Source organism: Conger conger, chromosome 1 (assembly GCF_963514075.1).
Source record: "Conger conger chromosome 1, fConCon1.1, whole genome shotgun sequence".
In the NCBI taxonomy this organism is placed as follows: domain Eukaryota; kingdom Metazoa; phylum Chordata; class Actinopteri; order Anguilliformes; family Congridae; genus Conger; species Conger conger.
The window spans coordinates 77,221,855-77,237,549 of record NC_083760.1 but is presented as its reverse complement, the minus strand read 5'-3'; the positions used below and the strand labels follow the sequence as shown (position 1 = coordinate 77,237,549).

At 39.4% G+C, this 15,695-nt stretch overlaps 2 protein-coding genes across 2 annotated transcripts; both read right to left on the bottom strand.

The window, feature by feature from the left end:
- Positions 1-25: 25 nt before the first annotated feature.
- On the bottom strand, positions 26-8,335 carry LOC133108041 (uncharacterized). The gene is made up of 5 exons (XM_061217454.1): positions 8,025-8,335; positions 2,523-2,823; positions 1,464-1,654; positions 584-853; positions 26-488 (listed from the first exon to the last, which is right to left on the bottom strand). The coding sequence occupies exons 1-4, from the start codon at positions 8,227-8,229 to the stop codon at positions 729-731; spliced, it is 822 nt and encodes a 273-aa protein (XP_061073438.1). The 5' UTR covers positions 8,230-8,335; the 3' UTR covers positions 26-488; positions 584-728.
- On the bottom strand, positions 8,249-14,130 carry LOC133133330 (uncharacterized). The gene is made up of 5 exons (XM_061249461.1): positions 13,972-14,130; positions 13,468-13,800; positions 9,753-10,034; positions 9,407-9,525; positions 8,249-8,308 (listed from the first exon to the last, which is right to left on the bottom strand). The coding sequence occupies exons 1-5, from the start codon at positions 14,015-14,017 to the stop codon at positions 8,249-8,251; spliced, it is 840 nt and encodes a 279-aa protein (XP_061105445.1). The 5' UTR covers positions 14,018-14,130.
- Between the last annotated feature and the right edge of the window lie 1,565 nt (positions 14,131-15,695).

Here is a 15,695-nt window from a genome sequence, read left to right as displayed (position 1 = left end):
TTCTTTATATCAAAAATGGTAGTCATTTCAGTGATGAGCCTCATTTGAATTCACATATTTCTCATTAGACAACAAGATGATTATACAAGACAAGGAGCACAATAATTGTGTTATTTCATTAAAAAGGTTTTCTAAGCTTTATGAAGCAGTGCTCGTATGGACACTAAAGAGATTTAGTAAAAAATTACAAACTTGTCATTGTAAACAGAAGTCTACAATCAGAGACGTTAACATAGAATTTTCAAAAACCAAATGACTGTACAGAACTGCCTGTCTACAGGGTGCTCCTGTATCAGTGGGTCTGTATCTCTTTCTGAATTTCTCTTTCCCTCTCCCTGTTGTACTCTTCTTCACTGATGTTTGTATCTCACTTCACTGTACACCAGACTGCGTTCCTGCTGGTTCTGGGCCTGTCTTTGTTTTCTCTCTGTCCTGGGTTTTCTCTTGATATCCAGCTGAGCATAGGTGATGCCCGAGTAGACATCTCTCTAGAAAGACATGCATGATATGATTTGATATATGGAAAAAATGTAAAACTTTATGTTGCTATTGATGCTGTTAACATCACATGTAAAATACTTACATAGGAGTCAGATGTTGGCGACACTTCTGTCGCTGGCGTTTCTGAACCTGAAACACAGGTGAGTAATTCACTTGTAATTTCCTGCATAGTGATGTCTTCCAGTCTCTGTATGTGGTGTTTATTGGCATGTAATTCCCTGTCAATGTTAGAGGAGCGTGTGCAGCATACCTTTGTGCTTGTGCTGGAGACAGTGACACAGCAGCAGAGTGAGAAGACACACGCAGAGTGCACAAAGCGCTATTTCTCCATATAGGAGTTTATCGCACCACTCTGAAAATCATATATAACAGCATATGGGACGATTATAGAAGCTGTACACAAACCTATCATCAATCAAGATAAAGTCATATTTTTACAAATTCGTTGTTCATTATTAATCCTAGTTATCCACTACAGCAGACTTCAGTAGGCCACAACGATGGAATCATAAGTATGTTTCAAGTGCAGGACCAGTATTAGCCAGCAGATGGCAGTGTTGTATAAGTTTCATGCTGGTTGCCGACACGCATCTGCATGTGGATGTGTAGTCTTTTTTAAATAGGATAAATAAGCACAGCCTGTTAATGTTATTTGTCTCTTCAAATGATGAATATCCAAAATATGTTTAGAAAAACAGATAGACAGACAGATAGATAGACGTATAGATAGATACATACATACATACATACATACATACATTAGATAGATAGATAGATAGATAGATAGATAAAATGTGTTAGATGATAGACCGACAGACATACATACATTAGATAGATAGATAGACAGACAGACATACAGACATACATACATTAGATAGATAGATAGATAGATAGATAGACAGACAGACAGAAAGATAGATAGAAATATAGATAGATAGATCAAATGTACTCCTCATACTAACCAGGGTCAGTATGGGTTTGCTGAAGGAAAGAAAACTTTGGGCTCTGAACAGTGGAATTCACCCCAACCTGGACCTCACACCATAATTCTTCATCCATATCCACCATCCTATCCAAATTCTCATACTCATACTCATACTCCCAGTCAGACTTTACTTTTAGTCCAATCCTCAGCCGGCTCTCTACCCTGTACCTGTAAATAGTAAAGCAATAATTTCTTGAGAAGCAGAAGCTATTGCACAGAAAGTTCCTTTCCCTTTAAAGGTACAATAGGTCGTTTCTGACTTCCAACGGTCAAGAGAGGAGCAACAAACACCTTCAAACCACAACACTGTTAATCCCTCCCACTTCTCTGTAAACGCACATACGATTAATCGCCATTGGCTGTGGCAATTAGAACCAATTTTCAATCAATGAGCTTGACTTATTATACAGTTATACATTGCTTCGGTACAGAGTGTCAGGCCATCAACTGTTTATTTTATACAGTTTAAGGACTATAAACACAGGGTGAGTCAACATGTCAGTGAGCCTTTTTCAATGTTTTAACACAAAAATCTTACCTATTGTCATTTAAACCTGCCTCACCTGTGTTCACCCTATTCTCTACATTTCTATTATTTGCCCCATTTGACATAGTCAAGGAGGTATAATGTTTACCCATAGACCAGTAAGTGGCTCATAGCCTCAGGAACTACTTTACGGCACAGAGGCCAGTGAAGCCACACATTACTGCAAGTCAAGAAGCACCAGGCAGAGGACAGATGTGATGCTCACTGATACCACCAGGACTGGACACCTTGCATGTCAGTGGGGGGAGAGAACACAACGTCAGCCCCAGTGGACTTAACCTACCCTACCGCTGGGAGGATGAGGCCAATTGTGTCTTGCACTGTGGGCTCCTGTTATAGTTGGCTCTGCTTATAGTGAGATCTATGATAGCCAAGTTTATTCTAGGTGCCAGCCTTCACGCGTAAGCCCTAGAAGTCATATTTTCTATACAAAATAAGAATAGTACATACAAATGAAACATTTCCCTGAAGCCCAATTTATCCACTTACCCTCTTCCGGTGTCAGTGAAAGACCAGGTCTGACCAGCTTTCTCCCATGATTCCTGAGAAGACCGCCAAAAGATATTGACCCAGGGGGCACTGAGTCCGGTCACGACACAACGCAACTCAGTGTGCTCAGGAACTTCACTCTGGTCTGAATTTGAATTGGCATCAGCCTTGTTCATCCATTCAGACACCAACTCATCACGACTGTTGGATGTGCGAGTTTCATTCAAAGCCAGCTCTGGGCTTCCACCCTCACCCATCCATTCCATCAACATATGTACAGCACTGTGGTTCATCCAGACATCTGCCCAACAACAGACAAACAAAAGAGTAGAAGATGAGAGATTTAAAGGAAGTAGCGTGGTAAATTAGTTTCAGAACCCGCCTTCTTACTCTGGATCAGTATCTAGTAACAGTGTCTCGTTTACTAATATACACTCACCGAGCACTTTATTAGAAATATTTTTACTTTATTACTCCTACTTATTCATGCAATTATCAAATCAGCAAATTGTGTGGCAGCAGTGCAATGCATACAGTCATGTAGATACGGGTCAGGACCTTCAGTTCATGTTCACATCAACCATCAGAATGGTGAAAAATGTGATCTAAGTGACTTTGACCGCGGAATGATTGTTGGTGGCAGACAGGGTGGTTTGAGTATCTCAGAAACTGCTGATCTCCTGGGATTTTCATGCACACTAGTCTCTAGAGTTTGCAAAGAATGGTGCAAAAAACAAAAAAAATCCAGTGAGCAGCAGTTCTGCAGACAGAAATGTCTTGTTAATGACAGATGTCAGTGGAGATTGGCCAGACTGGTCATGGCTGTACACAACGCTACACAGGATAACTGTCTGCACCAACATGCTGAATGCAAAAATGATACCAAAATAGTTAAGAATAAAATTAAAATGTACATCTCTCCCTTGGTCATTATTATACGGCTATTTCTATCCATTGGTTTCAACTGATTTTTACACTTCAAAGCCCTTTGTCCCAGCACTGGTTAGAATTTCAACCAAGGTCATCCTGGATAAAAGACAATCTGGAGCAAATTTATGAAACATTTTATTTTGAAACAGGAGGAGGCATTATACAGAAGCTTCTGGAAGACTCCCAAGCTGTAGTAAAAGGTTAGTAAGTCTCTTTATTTACCTTTTTTACTCACTGCTGCTATGTCACACTGGATATGAATGCCTAAAAGCATTTATGTTTTTTTTTTAATGTTTTTTTTTCATGGATATTCTCTTATTTGATATGAAATTACATATACAAGGTCATATATTTCTATAGGCTTTTTTGCTTTTAGGTATAGTATGTACATTGTCATTGTGCATTACAATGTCTTTAACTTATTATCAGCTATTCAAGTTTTTCTCAATCACTTTGCCCCATTTGTCGAATTACAATGAACCTTCTCCAAACAATATGTGAAACCCTCCACACCATAAGATCACTGGTTCACAGCAGAACACCATTTCTCATTGCTTTCTAAAATTACAAATGTGAAGCATATTCATGCAAATAATTCAGTACAATTGTCTACAATTGGCTCAAATATCAATCGCATAAATCTTGCTCATCAGAATAGATTATGTTATTTTCTGTTGAATAGTTTTACTTTCAAACGCATCTGTGCAGCTACTCTTTGTGTATGTCATCATCTACAAAATGGTCCATCCAACCATCATAATATGTCAAGTAGATATTCACGAAATTTGAGTGACATTGTATTGATGGAATGTCAGCTAAATTGATCAATTGATTCAGGTGAATCTTGGATTTTACTAATGAAGGGAAGTTTCCAGTCACTAATTTCCGTGAAATGACCTTTGGGCAGAGGTGCAACACAATTACAGTCAGTAAGAAGGTAAGAAGAAGGGCAATTCATTTAACCTTCCTGTCGTGTTTGGGTCAAATCTGACCGATTTACAACTTAAAACACTCATAAATATTGTGTTTTACATCTGATTGCCTCAAGGCCTTATGATATCCTCCACACTATGCACTTGAACATATAAAAGTTATGATCACCACTTTCATTGAATTTTGAGTGTTTTAGTCAACCTTGTTATACCTGTGGTGTTCCCGGTCAAAAGTGACCGCCATAGGAAATGAATGGGTATCCAGACTATATTCATCCATCAGATCAGAAAACATCCCCATACATACCACCCCATACACACCACCCCAACACAGACACACACACACACACACATACACACACACATTTCAGACTGAACAATCTCTGTTATGTGAACCCATCTCTTTCCCGCGCTTATATGCCGATCCTCCCACGTGAACCAACTTCCTGATGAAACAATGTATCATATCTTCACACAGACTAGACAGGTGTCTGTTATGTGAACCCATCTCTTTCCCGTGCTTTTGTGCCTACCCCCCACGTGAACCACACCTTCCAGACTAATCAATGTATCATATCTTCACACAGACCCCATATATATAGCTTGATGTTTGCCTTGCACTCCTTTTACTCTGAGCACAATGAGTAGGCGACTGACCAAGCGGTTATCTGTCAGAGAGACTCTTCTAACACGATGAAGAGGGCACTGAAGTTGAACCAGAGATAGAGGAGGATGTCTCGGAAGTGGAAGACAACACAGATTTGGATCCAGATTTCGAGGAGACTGACCAGTCAACAGATGGAGAGGCGCCTGAAGAACAGGCACCAGAGGCGACATTCCAGTCCAAGAGTGGAGACTTGCTCTGGTCTTCATCCCCCCAGGACAAAGGAAGTGTGGAAAACATCATAAAGATGACACCAGGGCCAACACGGTATGCGACATCTCCAGCTCCAGTCCAGCTTCCAACTCTTTTTACCAGTGTCCATTGAGGGAATTATACTGGAGATGACAAACCTGGAGGGGAAGCATGTGTTTGGCGACACCTGGAGAGAAATTGACCTGGTAGACCTCCAAGCCTACATGGGTCTGTTGATTTTAGCAGGAGTATATCGCTCAAACAATGAGGCTACAGTCTGGCAGGTCTATGTTCTCGGCAACTATGTCCTTACAACAGTTTCATGTCCTTTAGAATTAATCGATTCGATAACAGAGATATACGACCCGTCCGCTGACGAAATGACAAACTGGCATGTGACTTCAGGGGCAGCTATGCCTGGAATATGCAGGTATACTTGGGGAAACCCAGTACTGGAAGGGCCGAAAAAAACCAGGGCATGCGTGTTGTGCTGGACATGACAACCGGTCTCCAAGGGCATAATATCACATGTGACAACTTCTTCACATCATATGCTCTTGGTCAGGAGCTGCTGAAAAGAGTGTCAAATGCCACTCATGTGCATGAATTCACATGCACACACACACACACACTCTCTCACACACACACACACACACAACTTCATGTTGAGGAATTTTGGTTCATTTTGGAATGTTCACCACTGCTCTGAGACATTGTTCACAGCTAAAGAGAGTTAAATAAAAATTTGGTGGTGATAAATGGTTTTTGTGTTCATTTAAGAGCAGTTAAAACAGACCGGTCAAATTTGACCGGGAACACTAAAGTAAGGGGCGGGGGGTGAACACAACAGGAGGGTTAAAAGAAAATCTGCTTTGATGAATTATCATACTTTACATCATAGTGGTCCATTATATTGTAGCGAATCACATATTGTAGCTAGTAAATCATATATTGCAGTAAATCATATCATAGTGGCCAGACTACGGTTGTATTAGCATAATTTAAATTGATTGAGTTAAGAACACAACAACATTGTGGTGTCATGTATTAGAATTAATTTCCAGATTGGATCACTTCTCAGCATTTTCTCAGCACAGGTTCTGTGAAAGAGACTCGAACTCACTGACCCCTAATCTACAGCAAATTTTATGAAATAAATAGTCGCAATAAATGTTTTATTTCCTGAGCACTGCATACTCTCACCTTGAATATTTGCTATTTATTGCAATTATTAATTGTAAATATAGCTATATAAAAAAATATTATATAAAAATATTTCGGAAACTCATCCGAATTCGTTATCCCGTCTTTGTGACTCATGTCATCATATATGATTCTAAATTAATATATATATATATTACATTTGATGAAAATAATCATTCATTCTAATTAAAGTAAAAGGAAAACACTTACATTCGGTTGCGTCAACTTTTTTTAAATGTAGTTTGTGAATTGAATTCCTTTCGTTGAATTCACTCATCATCAAACAACATGTCTTATAAGACTTAAAATTGAAATGTTTTCTTTTCTGACCAAATGCAGGTAATATTTTAGGATGAATTCGGCGAGACTAATAATGTCAGACGACCCGCCTACTGCAGACGTTTCACTAAAAGAAACTAGGTCGCAACTGCAGACGACAAAACGTCTTTCCATACAAAACATTTTTCAGGAAACACTGTATATTGCCGATCCTGGTCTCAGCATTTCATTTTTCGCATTTGTTTTTCTGTCGTTGGTTTACGCCGTTTTCACCCGACTTTAGGAGGCGCAAAAATACGCTCTCATAAATAAAGTGACAGTGGATGTAGCTACGCATTTATACGGTCAAATTCCCCAAATGTACCCTGAAAGTACAGTAATGTTCTCTTTGGGCACAAATGAGTATGTTTTCCAAGCAAATGAATTTTATGTTGCTGGCTTGGGGCACAATTTTATGTACATATACGCTACCACCGCAGCGACAAGCTTTTGTGCATTTTAGGCACTTTTCTTACTGTTATTTCTGAGAGTGTATGACTGCATCTCTACCAATGTTTCACTCTCATTTTACTGTGATTCAGTCTGATTTGCCAACTTTATGGTTTTCTGCCTATGCCCTTTGAGGACATAGTCAAGTGGATATTAGTAAATATTTATGATTCATAGGCTATCGTTTGACCAACAACACATGCCACACGTCAAAATAACATTACAAAATGAAAATGACATCGACTTTCTGCACGTCCAATGGCGCGATTATATTTACACAGGCGAACATTGTACAGGCGCAAACTTTTACGCGCTGGTTTTCTTTTTAGGTAGACCAAGGGCTTTCAGCCCTGCTCCTACAGTAGGTCTACCCCTGTGTATGCTTGTTTTTGTTCAAAATGATTCCTTAAACATCATGAGTCGTTCATTGTTTTATTTAGACTTTTAAGGTCTAATGAGAGATGATTACTCTCAAAAAAATGTATGTCAAAATGAATTAATATTCCAGATTAAATCAAGGACATTCAGTCAGGTCATTTTTATAAACCCTGTCAGTCACTATTTTCAGAGAAATTAATGGTCAAAAATTAAGAGGTTTTTGTAGATTCCTTGTAAGGATCATATTCTCAAACATATTCCGCAAACCATAATCTCAATCTTAAACATCATAAACCCTGAATTGCGACAGGGCAGCATCGCGATCCATTGACATCACAGTCCAGTAACCATGTGCCAGGATCAATTTTCACACAATTTTGGGGAAAAATGTGCAACTTCGGGTCAGTAGTACTTTGGGACGCAGTTTTTACTCACCTCCGACCTTTAAAACGCTTCCATTGCCGTTAAACTGGAGGTAGCTGCTGAGGTACTCTCCACAGTAATACCGTCCAGAATCCCCTGGTTCCACCTGTCTAATCGTCAGGGCAACCAGATCATCATTTAATCTTTTGCTGGCGAACCGGCACTGCGATTCCTGACATGTAGTATTGATCACTTTGAGCGACTCGTTCGAGTTCATTTGAACCCAGCGGACAAACTCATCGTAACAGCTCGCACTCGTGGAACACTGGCACTGGAGTGTGACTTTCTCCCCCGTTCTGGCGAATAATACCGAACAAGAGACAGAGTCGGCTGCAATAAACAAATTACACAGAATTAACAAAATACACAGATTGTATTAGCATAGCATTTTTATTTCACACTATTTAGTCAAATGGATTAGAGAAACCATCATTTCTAGGCATTTGAAAAAGAGATAATTTAGTAGGCTACTCACTGCTGGACAAAAAGAAGAGTAGGAGATAGAGAACTTGTGGCATCATGTCTGTAGAACCAATGGTGTTAAGTGTGTCAGCTCGGGTTCGTTTGACATATAATCAGGCTGTTTACAGACAGAACCAATCCGTGCCAAGTTAAGGCTCGCCTTCTCACGCTATAAACCAAAGGGCGTGTTTCCGTTGGGAATGGAACACATTTTCGCCACAAACACGTTACCGTTTCTCAGTCTTTTCATGAACCCGAAACTGCAAAACCCGCAGAACTGACCGCGACTGAACTGACTGAAAAATAAGTAGCTAGTTTACATGCAAGGCTGTGGCTCAGCCATGCGAGAGGATAACTGTTAGCGCACGAGCAACGTCGATGTGGTTTTTAGATCTGACTTCTGCTTTAAGAAATAAACGACGGTCCAACCATGAAACCACATTTAATATATTTCTTTCTAAAGAATGCGAGCACAACTTCACGCATGCATAGGCTTGAAGCATAGAAGCATATGATTCTAATGTAAAGCGATTTACATCATTTTGCGCACATTTACGCACCTATGAAAAAAAAACATCAAAATAACTGTTTTCAGTTTTACTACTGGATATTTATTGAAGCCATACAGGTATATTGTTCCAGAGTATAATGCAAGTGTCCCACCAGGTAATGAACGCTACATGGAACACTGGCACTGGAGTGTGACTTTCTCCCCCGTTCTACACGCTACAAGCCCTGCGCTAGAAAATCCAGTTCCCCCTAACAAATAAGCTGCTGCTTCAGATCCTTGCTGTCCAATCCCTGAGAGAGAGAGAGAGAGAGAGAGAGAGAGAGGTTTAAAAAAAATCAAATAGTTGTGGAATACATTTTTCATGTGATATTATAAAAAGTTAAAACTCATATATTTGATATACTTCAAATAGATATCTTACCTTTTTATATCTCTGTTTCCCCTTCCTCCAGGCCCACATCCCACTGGCTGTCAGAGTCACCAGCAGCAGCACAGCAGCCAGAGGAGATAGATACAGCAGCAGCTGGCATTGATCCTTGCCTAAAGAAGCATCCCTATATTAGGACTTATAATAACTCTGTGACTCTGAGAATGAGTGTGATAGAGTGACTCTGAGAATGAGTGAGATAGAGTGACTCAGAATGAGTGAGATAGAGTGACTCTGAGAATGAGAGGGATAGAGTGACTCTGAGAATGAGTGTGATAGAGAGCGAGACAGGACCTGATAAGATAAAGAGTAAAACAGGGAGGAAAAAACTTTTCCTTACGAGCTTGTATGACCCGCGTTCGGATAATAACTCCGGTGCTGTGCTGACATACACAGTTCAAACCACGGACCCCTTCTTCCAAAGAGAGGATGGAGGACCCTATGAATGCACCGTGCTCATCTATAAAAGTTTCAGCTTCAGGCTGCAACAACTTCAGGCCTTGCTTGGCATCATCAGTTTCCCACTTAGGATCACTCCAGTGTGGACCCCCGCCTTTCAATTCACAGAGAGCGGTCCCTGTGCGACTGAGGAACACGCGCATTACAGGGAGAACCTCGGGATCTGAGGAGGTAGAGAGACAGAGATATCAGTGCGTCTCATGACACAACAGTGGGACATTAAAATGACACGCCAGGTCATCACTGTAAATGAGAACCTGTTCTCAACTCACCTAACTGCTAATATAAATCTAATAATATCATGACATTGATTGGTGGACAAACTTAGGAATAGGCTATTGTGTCTTTCACTATTGTGCAGAGCACTTCCCCATTCTGATATTTGGTGTGAAAAACAGCTGAACCTCTTGATTATGTCTGCATGCCTGTATGCATTTAGTTGCAAAGACTTAAAATTATAATATTTTGACATTTTCACACGTGAAGTGACATTCCAGTGATAATATCACATTTGAGTTTTATATTAACATGTTAAATGATGATTTTCAACATCAACATTAATTTCAACAAATTATATTATATTAATTCATATTTATGATTAAAATGTGTCATTCTTAGACCATCAATATCAACTAATTAATATGAATAATTAACACAAAATATTGATCAATATTTGACACAAAATAAAGAAGACAGTATGCAAACAACAATATTAGCATAATATAAAAAGATACATTTATTGGCCGCTTTATTAGGTACACCTGTTTAGAACTCCTGCTATAAATAAATATGTTTTAATGTACACAATTGTTTTCTAAAATGAGGCGACTAATGGTTAAAGTCATGTTCTGCACTTCTGCAAACCAGCCCCAACAAGCCCAGTGTTAAAATGCTGAAGCAACCAACTTTCATCATTTAATTCAAATAACAATAAATATTCATTGGGATTCATGGAAATATAATAAATATATGAAATGTATATTAAATATCGGAAAATGTAAAAGAGTTGAAACCAAACAGCATTTTAATCAGCATTAATCAACATTCTATTTACCTAAGCCTATTATTCTCTCTGTTTGTCTTTCTTTCTTTCTCTCTCCTTTCTTGTGTATGCGTGTATGTAAACATCTGTGTCTGCACATACAGTAAGATCCAGAATTATTCTTCATAAAAATGAAGAAAAAATGCTATATATAATAAACAACACATATAATAATATTTACTAAGTGAGCACTTTATAAGGTAGACCTGTACAGCTTGTTAATGTAAATATTGAATCACGATTCTTTCTCTCATGTCTGGAACAGAGAGAACTGCCACAAATATATTCTCACTGCACTGAAGAAACCTACACCATGCAGCTCATTTCTAATACACTCATTTCTTACATGGCCAGCTAATGTGGCAGGGGTTAGGGTTAGGGTTAAGGGTTACTCAGTGATTGCTTTATTAGGTCGACCTGTACACCAGCTTGTTAATGCAAATATGTAATCAGCCAATCATGTGGCAGCAACTAAATGCAGATGTGGTCAAGAGGTTCAGCTGTTTGTCAGACCAAATGTCAGAATGGGGAAGAAATATGATGAAGTGACCGTGGAATGATTATTGGTGACAGAGAGGGTGGTTTGAGTATCTCAGAAACTGCTGATCTCCTGGGATTTTCACACACAACAGTCTCTAAAGTTTGCAGAGAATGGTGCAAAAAACAAAACCCAACAGTAATGCAAATAACCACACACAACAACTGTGGTACGCAGAAGAGCATCTCTGAGCACACAACGCTTTAAACCTCTGGCTACAGCAGCAGAAGACTTAATAAGTCTAAGAAACAAGTCGAATAAATAAACAATCTTTTATTTCAATATTTTATTTAATTAATTAATCTCATTTACCTCTCATTAGTTGTCAAAATTATTGGCACCCCTAACAATTATTGGAAATAAATTCAAACAAAGTAAAATTGGCAATAAAATTGTACTTGTTTAATCTCTATCTAAATATATATATTTAGATTGAGATTAAATAAATACAATTTTATTGTATTTGTTTGAATTTATTCATGAATGTCATTCCATCACTTCCTATTTCAGTAGAGCATACAAATTAGGTAACAAGCATGCATAATCCCTTTGTGTTTGATCAGAATGGTAAATGCCAAAGATTGGTGGATTCAGAAGAGCTTGCTGGTAATTGACCTTCACAAGTATGGTAATGGCACAGAAAATACATATGGTTAAACCTACCACATGTTGGAAAATAAAATGACAATGTTTGTATTTTCTGTGCATTTATTATTAGTATTATTCTTTTTAAAATATTTTTTTCAATTACCTTTTCCTTTTTCTCCCAATTTGGTAACCAATTGTACCCTATTTAATCCAATTAGTGTTAGCTGGGGATACACCGCTTACGACCCCTTCGGCGGCCCCGATGGAGAACAACACGCCTTCTTCAAGCTCTCTCGTCCGTGACTGTAATTCCGAGGCGCACCGGGATACATGCACGCATTTTAATCCAGTCATTCTGGACCTGACTGGATGTGTGTTTTTGTGTCTGTGTGACTGATAGGACAGTAACCAAAAGATGGTGCACAGAGCCCTCCTCACACACAAAGACATTTGCATTGGGATAGAATTATGCTTAATCATGTCTATTAGATGCATAATGCATGTGTTATCACATTGTGTGTGTCAACTAACCCCGCTCATGTTGGAATCCAGTTCTGTCAATATTATAATGTTGTCTGTCTCATATTATTATGATGTTAACCAGCTAACATCACTCATCGCAGACAAAAATCTTAACTGTCAATCTCTACTCACTGGAAGCAATGCCTTCGTAATTGCTCTTCCAAACAAGGTTTCAAAATACGTTTAATATGAAGACCATTTTTTACTTTTGATACTTCAAAACTGAAATGTATTTTTCAGTTGATAAAACATGGATTGCATTCTGATGTTACATATTCGTGTCTATGGGTATCAAAAGACCAGAAAATAGCTGTGTGCCAGCCAACCTCGGTCTCCCCAAATAGCATACCTCTTGAAATTACCTATATCTCTTTTTGTTTAACTTTTTACATTCTTTTTCTCGTTTATGCTAGGTTATCTAAAATTCTGGTGCATTTTTTCCGATTTGAATGATCGTATTAAATCAATGGCTGGAATATTTTGAGTAGTTATACTCAACTCAATGATAAGTTAACATTGAAATATATTTTTTCTGAGCGCTTAGGGTCCATTACAAGAGACCGGCAAAATGTCCACGAACTGAACAAACCAAAGTTATACATTGCACACTGCTTGTAGGCCACTCAATGAAATATGAATTAATGTTAAAATCAGAATTTAGCCTACATAAATACAAGATGCAGATTATAGGCCTGAAACCAAATAACAGTGAGATTTGATATGTTCCCCGTACCCTTTCCGCTGCGTAGTATATCTACAAACCCGAATGACTGATATTGATGTTTGTTTCTTATTTTATAGTTCCGAGACAGATAGCTGTTATGCACATATTTTTGGTCTTTACAAAAACATTTTTGCGAGAGCATCCCACGAATAATTCCCCAACAGCATGTGCCCGTATCTTACCTGTTATGACAAAAACTGATGAGGAGCCAGGTGTTAGCTTTCTCGAAGTGCCCACCACAGCGAAGAAACGTCCAGAGTCGCCGATTGTCGCCCCGGAGACATTTAGATATGCATTTTCAGATCCCTTGGGAAGCTCTCCAGAGTAACGGCCGAACTTTGCAGTGAATGAGCCGAAGTAACCTAAGTGCTCCACCTTTCCACTCGGTCTCAGACGGTACCAGGTAATATACGTGTAATAACTCGATATTTCTTTGATATGGCTGTGGATTGTCACATTTTGCCCAGTTTTCCCGTACGAAATAGGAGCAGGGTTAACCAAACCTTCTGCAGCTCCTGAGGAACAGAAAACAGAGTTAAAATTCGATCAAATTACAAACACATACACATAATAGTAATAATAACAACAATAATACTACTGCTACTACTACTACTACTACTACTACTAATAATAATAATAATAATAATAATAATAATAATAATAATAATAATAATAATAATACTCACTGTATTTTATTAATATAATCAGCAATCCGGTGAATAATGAAATCATAATGAAGAGATGGTTGTATGCGCTGTTTAAGTACGTATGTTACTGTGTGTGAATGACACGGTGCCTCTAATCTATTGTCATTTCTGGAATGATGTGCTTGCCAGAAATCTTGCCAAACCAAAAACAAATGCAAATGATGAATGTCGCCCTCTCTCAATCAATCACGCGCACACACACGCGCACGCGCGCAGATTATCACCCTCTGCATGCACATTTGTGCTGTGGAAACGAACTGAGATGGAAACTTCAACGTCATAGCTGTTTGGTTGGTTTGTTTCATGGCACGAGGTTGAGTGCTACAAAGGCCATCTAATACCCGGTATGATTTGGTAACTCTTCAACTATTCAGAGCAAAATATCGTGGTGCTTTGCTATCAACAAATCCATATATTGAATTAGGCATTTTTTAAATGTCATATTTGATATGAGCTCATATTTATAAGTTGTAATGTTTAGGTTTTCAGACGTATTTAGGCTAGCTAACTGAGAGCAATACTCAGTGAGTGCATGTGAAAAATATGCAAAGTATGCATCAAACTACACAAAGGGCAATGCGAATATGCAAAGGAATTTGATGTGTTGAATATACAAAGAAACTGTAGAGTGCAGATCTATATTTAAAAAAAACATATATATAAAAATATTTAAAAATATATAAGAATATAAAAAAACAAAGAGACAATACAAAACAGACATGACATTTCCTGCACTTTTTGAACAGTGAAGAGCTTAGAAGGGGTCACTGTGCCAGAGACCCTCAGTGTGGTTTGTCTGCAGGCAGGTGAGTGGCAGAAAATGAAAGGCTCTGTTAGGCACCAGAAGAATAACCCAATAAGACCACAGAAATTAAAGTTTTCATTAACTTTATTGCAGATCAGACAGGCAGGGGTCAAGAACCAGCAAACAGGAATGGTGTAGAATAGGCAGCTGGTAATTGAAAGTCCAAGCAAAAGTCCGGTATGAACAAAAAAGCCCCTCCATTCCACCAGGAACTGGCGTCCCCGGCACCTTCAGTATGAGGCGGACGGCAAAAACTGGGCAGCCGCCGATGAGTCGGGAGGGAGGACGGGGTTTGGCAGGTGGGCTGAGTCTGGAAGTGACACAAGGCTTTACCCCAGGAAACATGAAACACTGGATGGATGCGGGAGGCGGGAGGCACAGTGTGAAGGCAGATGGGGTCAGGACACAGCTAATGGTGAATGGGCCGATGAACCTGGGGGCAAGCTTGTGGCAGACAGAATGGAGGGGAATGTCCTCAGATGACAGCCAAACCTTCTCGCTGGCAGTGTAACCCCAGGATGACAGGCGAGACAAGAAGAGTGAGCGCACTCCAGGACATGCAGCCGGACAGATTCGGGCATGAACAGATGATCAGCAGGTGTGTCGTCCGGGGCTGGACAGGCCCTCAGGGCTGTCTTCCTCCACCATGCTGACGATGTCCAACTGCATGGCAGTGACCAGGGTACTGGGAGGCAGGATGGTGGCTGGCTCTTCATCGACTTGGGGAGGTGAGTAGATTCAGGAGAGGATGAGTATGCTCAGGACAGTGGCAGAGGAGAAACGCTTCTTGAGCTCCAGTTCCAAGGGGGAAGGTTATGGTACTTACTTCAGCCAGGAAGTGCCAGTGGAGAAGAAGAAGAAAAACAGAAGTCGAAAACCAAATGGGTCGAAACACAGG

What these genes read in the sequence shown, in the direction of transcription:
- LOC133108041 (XM_061217454.1), bottom strand. Translation starts at nt 8,229, where the DNA reads ATGAACTCGAACGAGTCGCTCAAAGTGATCAATACTACATGTCAGGAA. An exon ending in AAGCGTTTTAAAGGTCGGAG is followed by an intron (nt 2,824 to 8,024) that starts GTGAGTAAAAAC and finishes GTTGTTGGGCAG; the next exon opens with ATGTCTGGATGAACCACAGT. An exon ending in GCAAACCCATACTGACCCTG is followed by an intron (nt 854 to 1,463) that starts GTTAGTATGAGG and finishes TATGATTTTCAG; the next exon opens with AGTGGTGCGATAAACTCCTA.
- LOC133133330 (XM_061249461.1), bottom strand. Translation starts at nt 14,017, where the DNA reads ATGATTTCATTATTCACCGGATTGCTGATTATATTAATAAAATACA. An exon ending in ATCAGTTTTTGTCATAACAG is followed by an intron (nt 10,035 to 13,467) that starts GTAAGATACGGG and finishes CTACCTCCTCAG; the next exon opens with ATCCCGAGGTTCTCCCTGTA. An exon ending in AACGCGGGTCATACAAGCTC is followed by an intron (nt 9,526 to 9,752) that starts GTAAGGAAAAGT and finishes ATGCTTCTTTAG; the next exon opens with GCAAGGATCAATGCCAGCTG.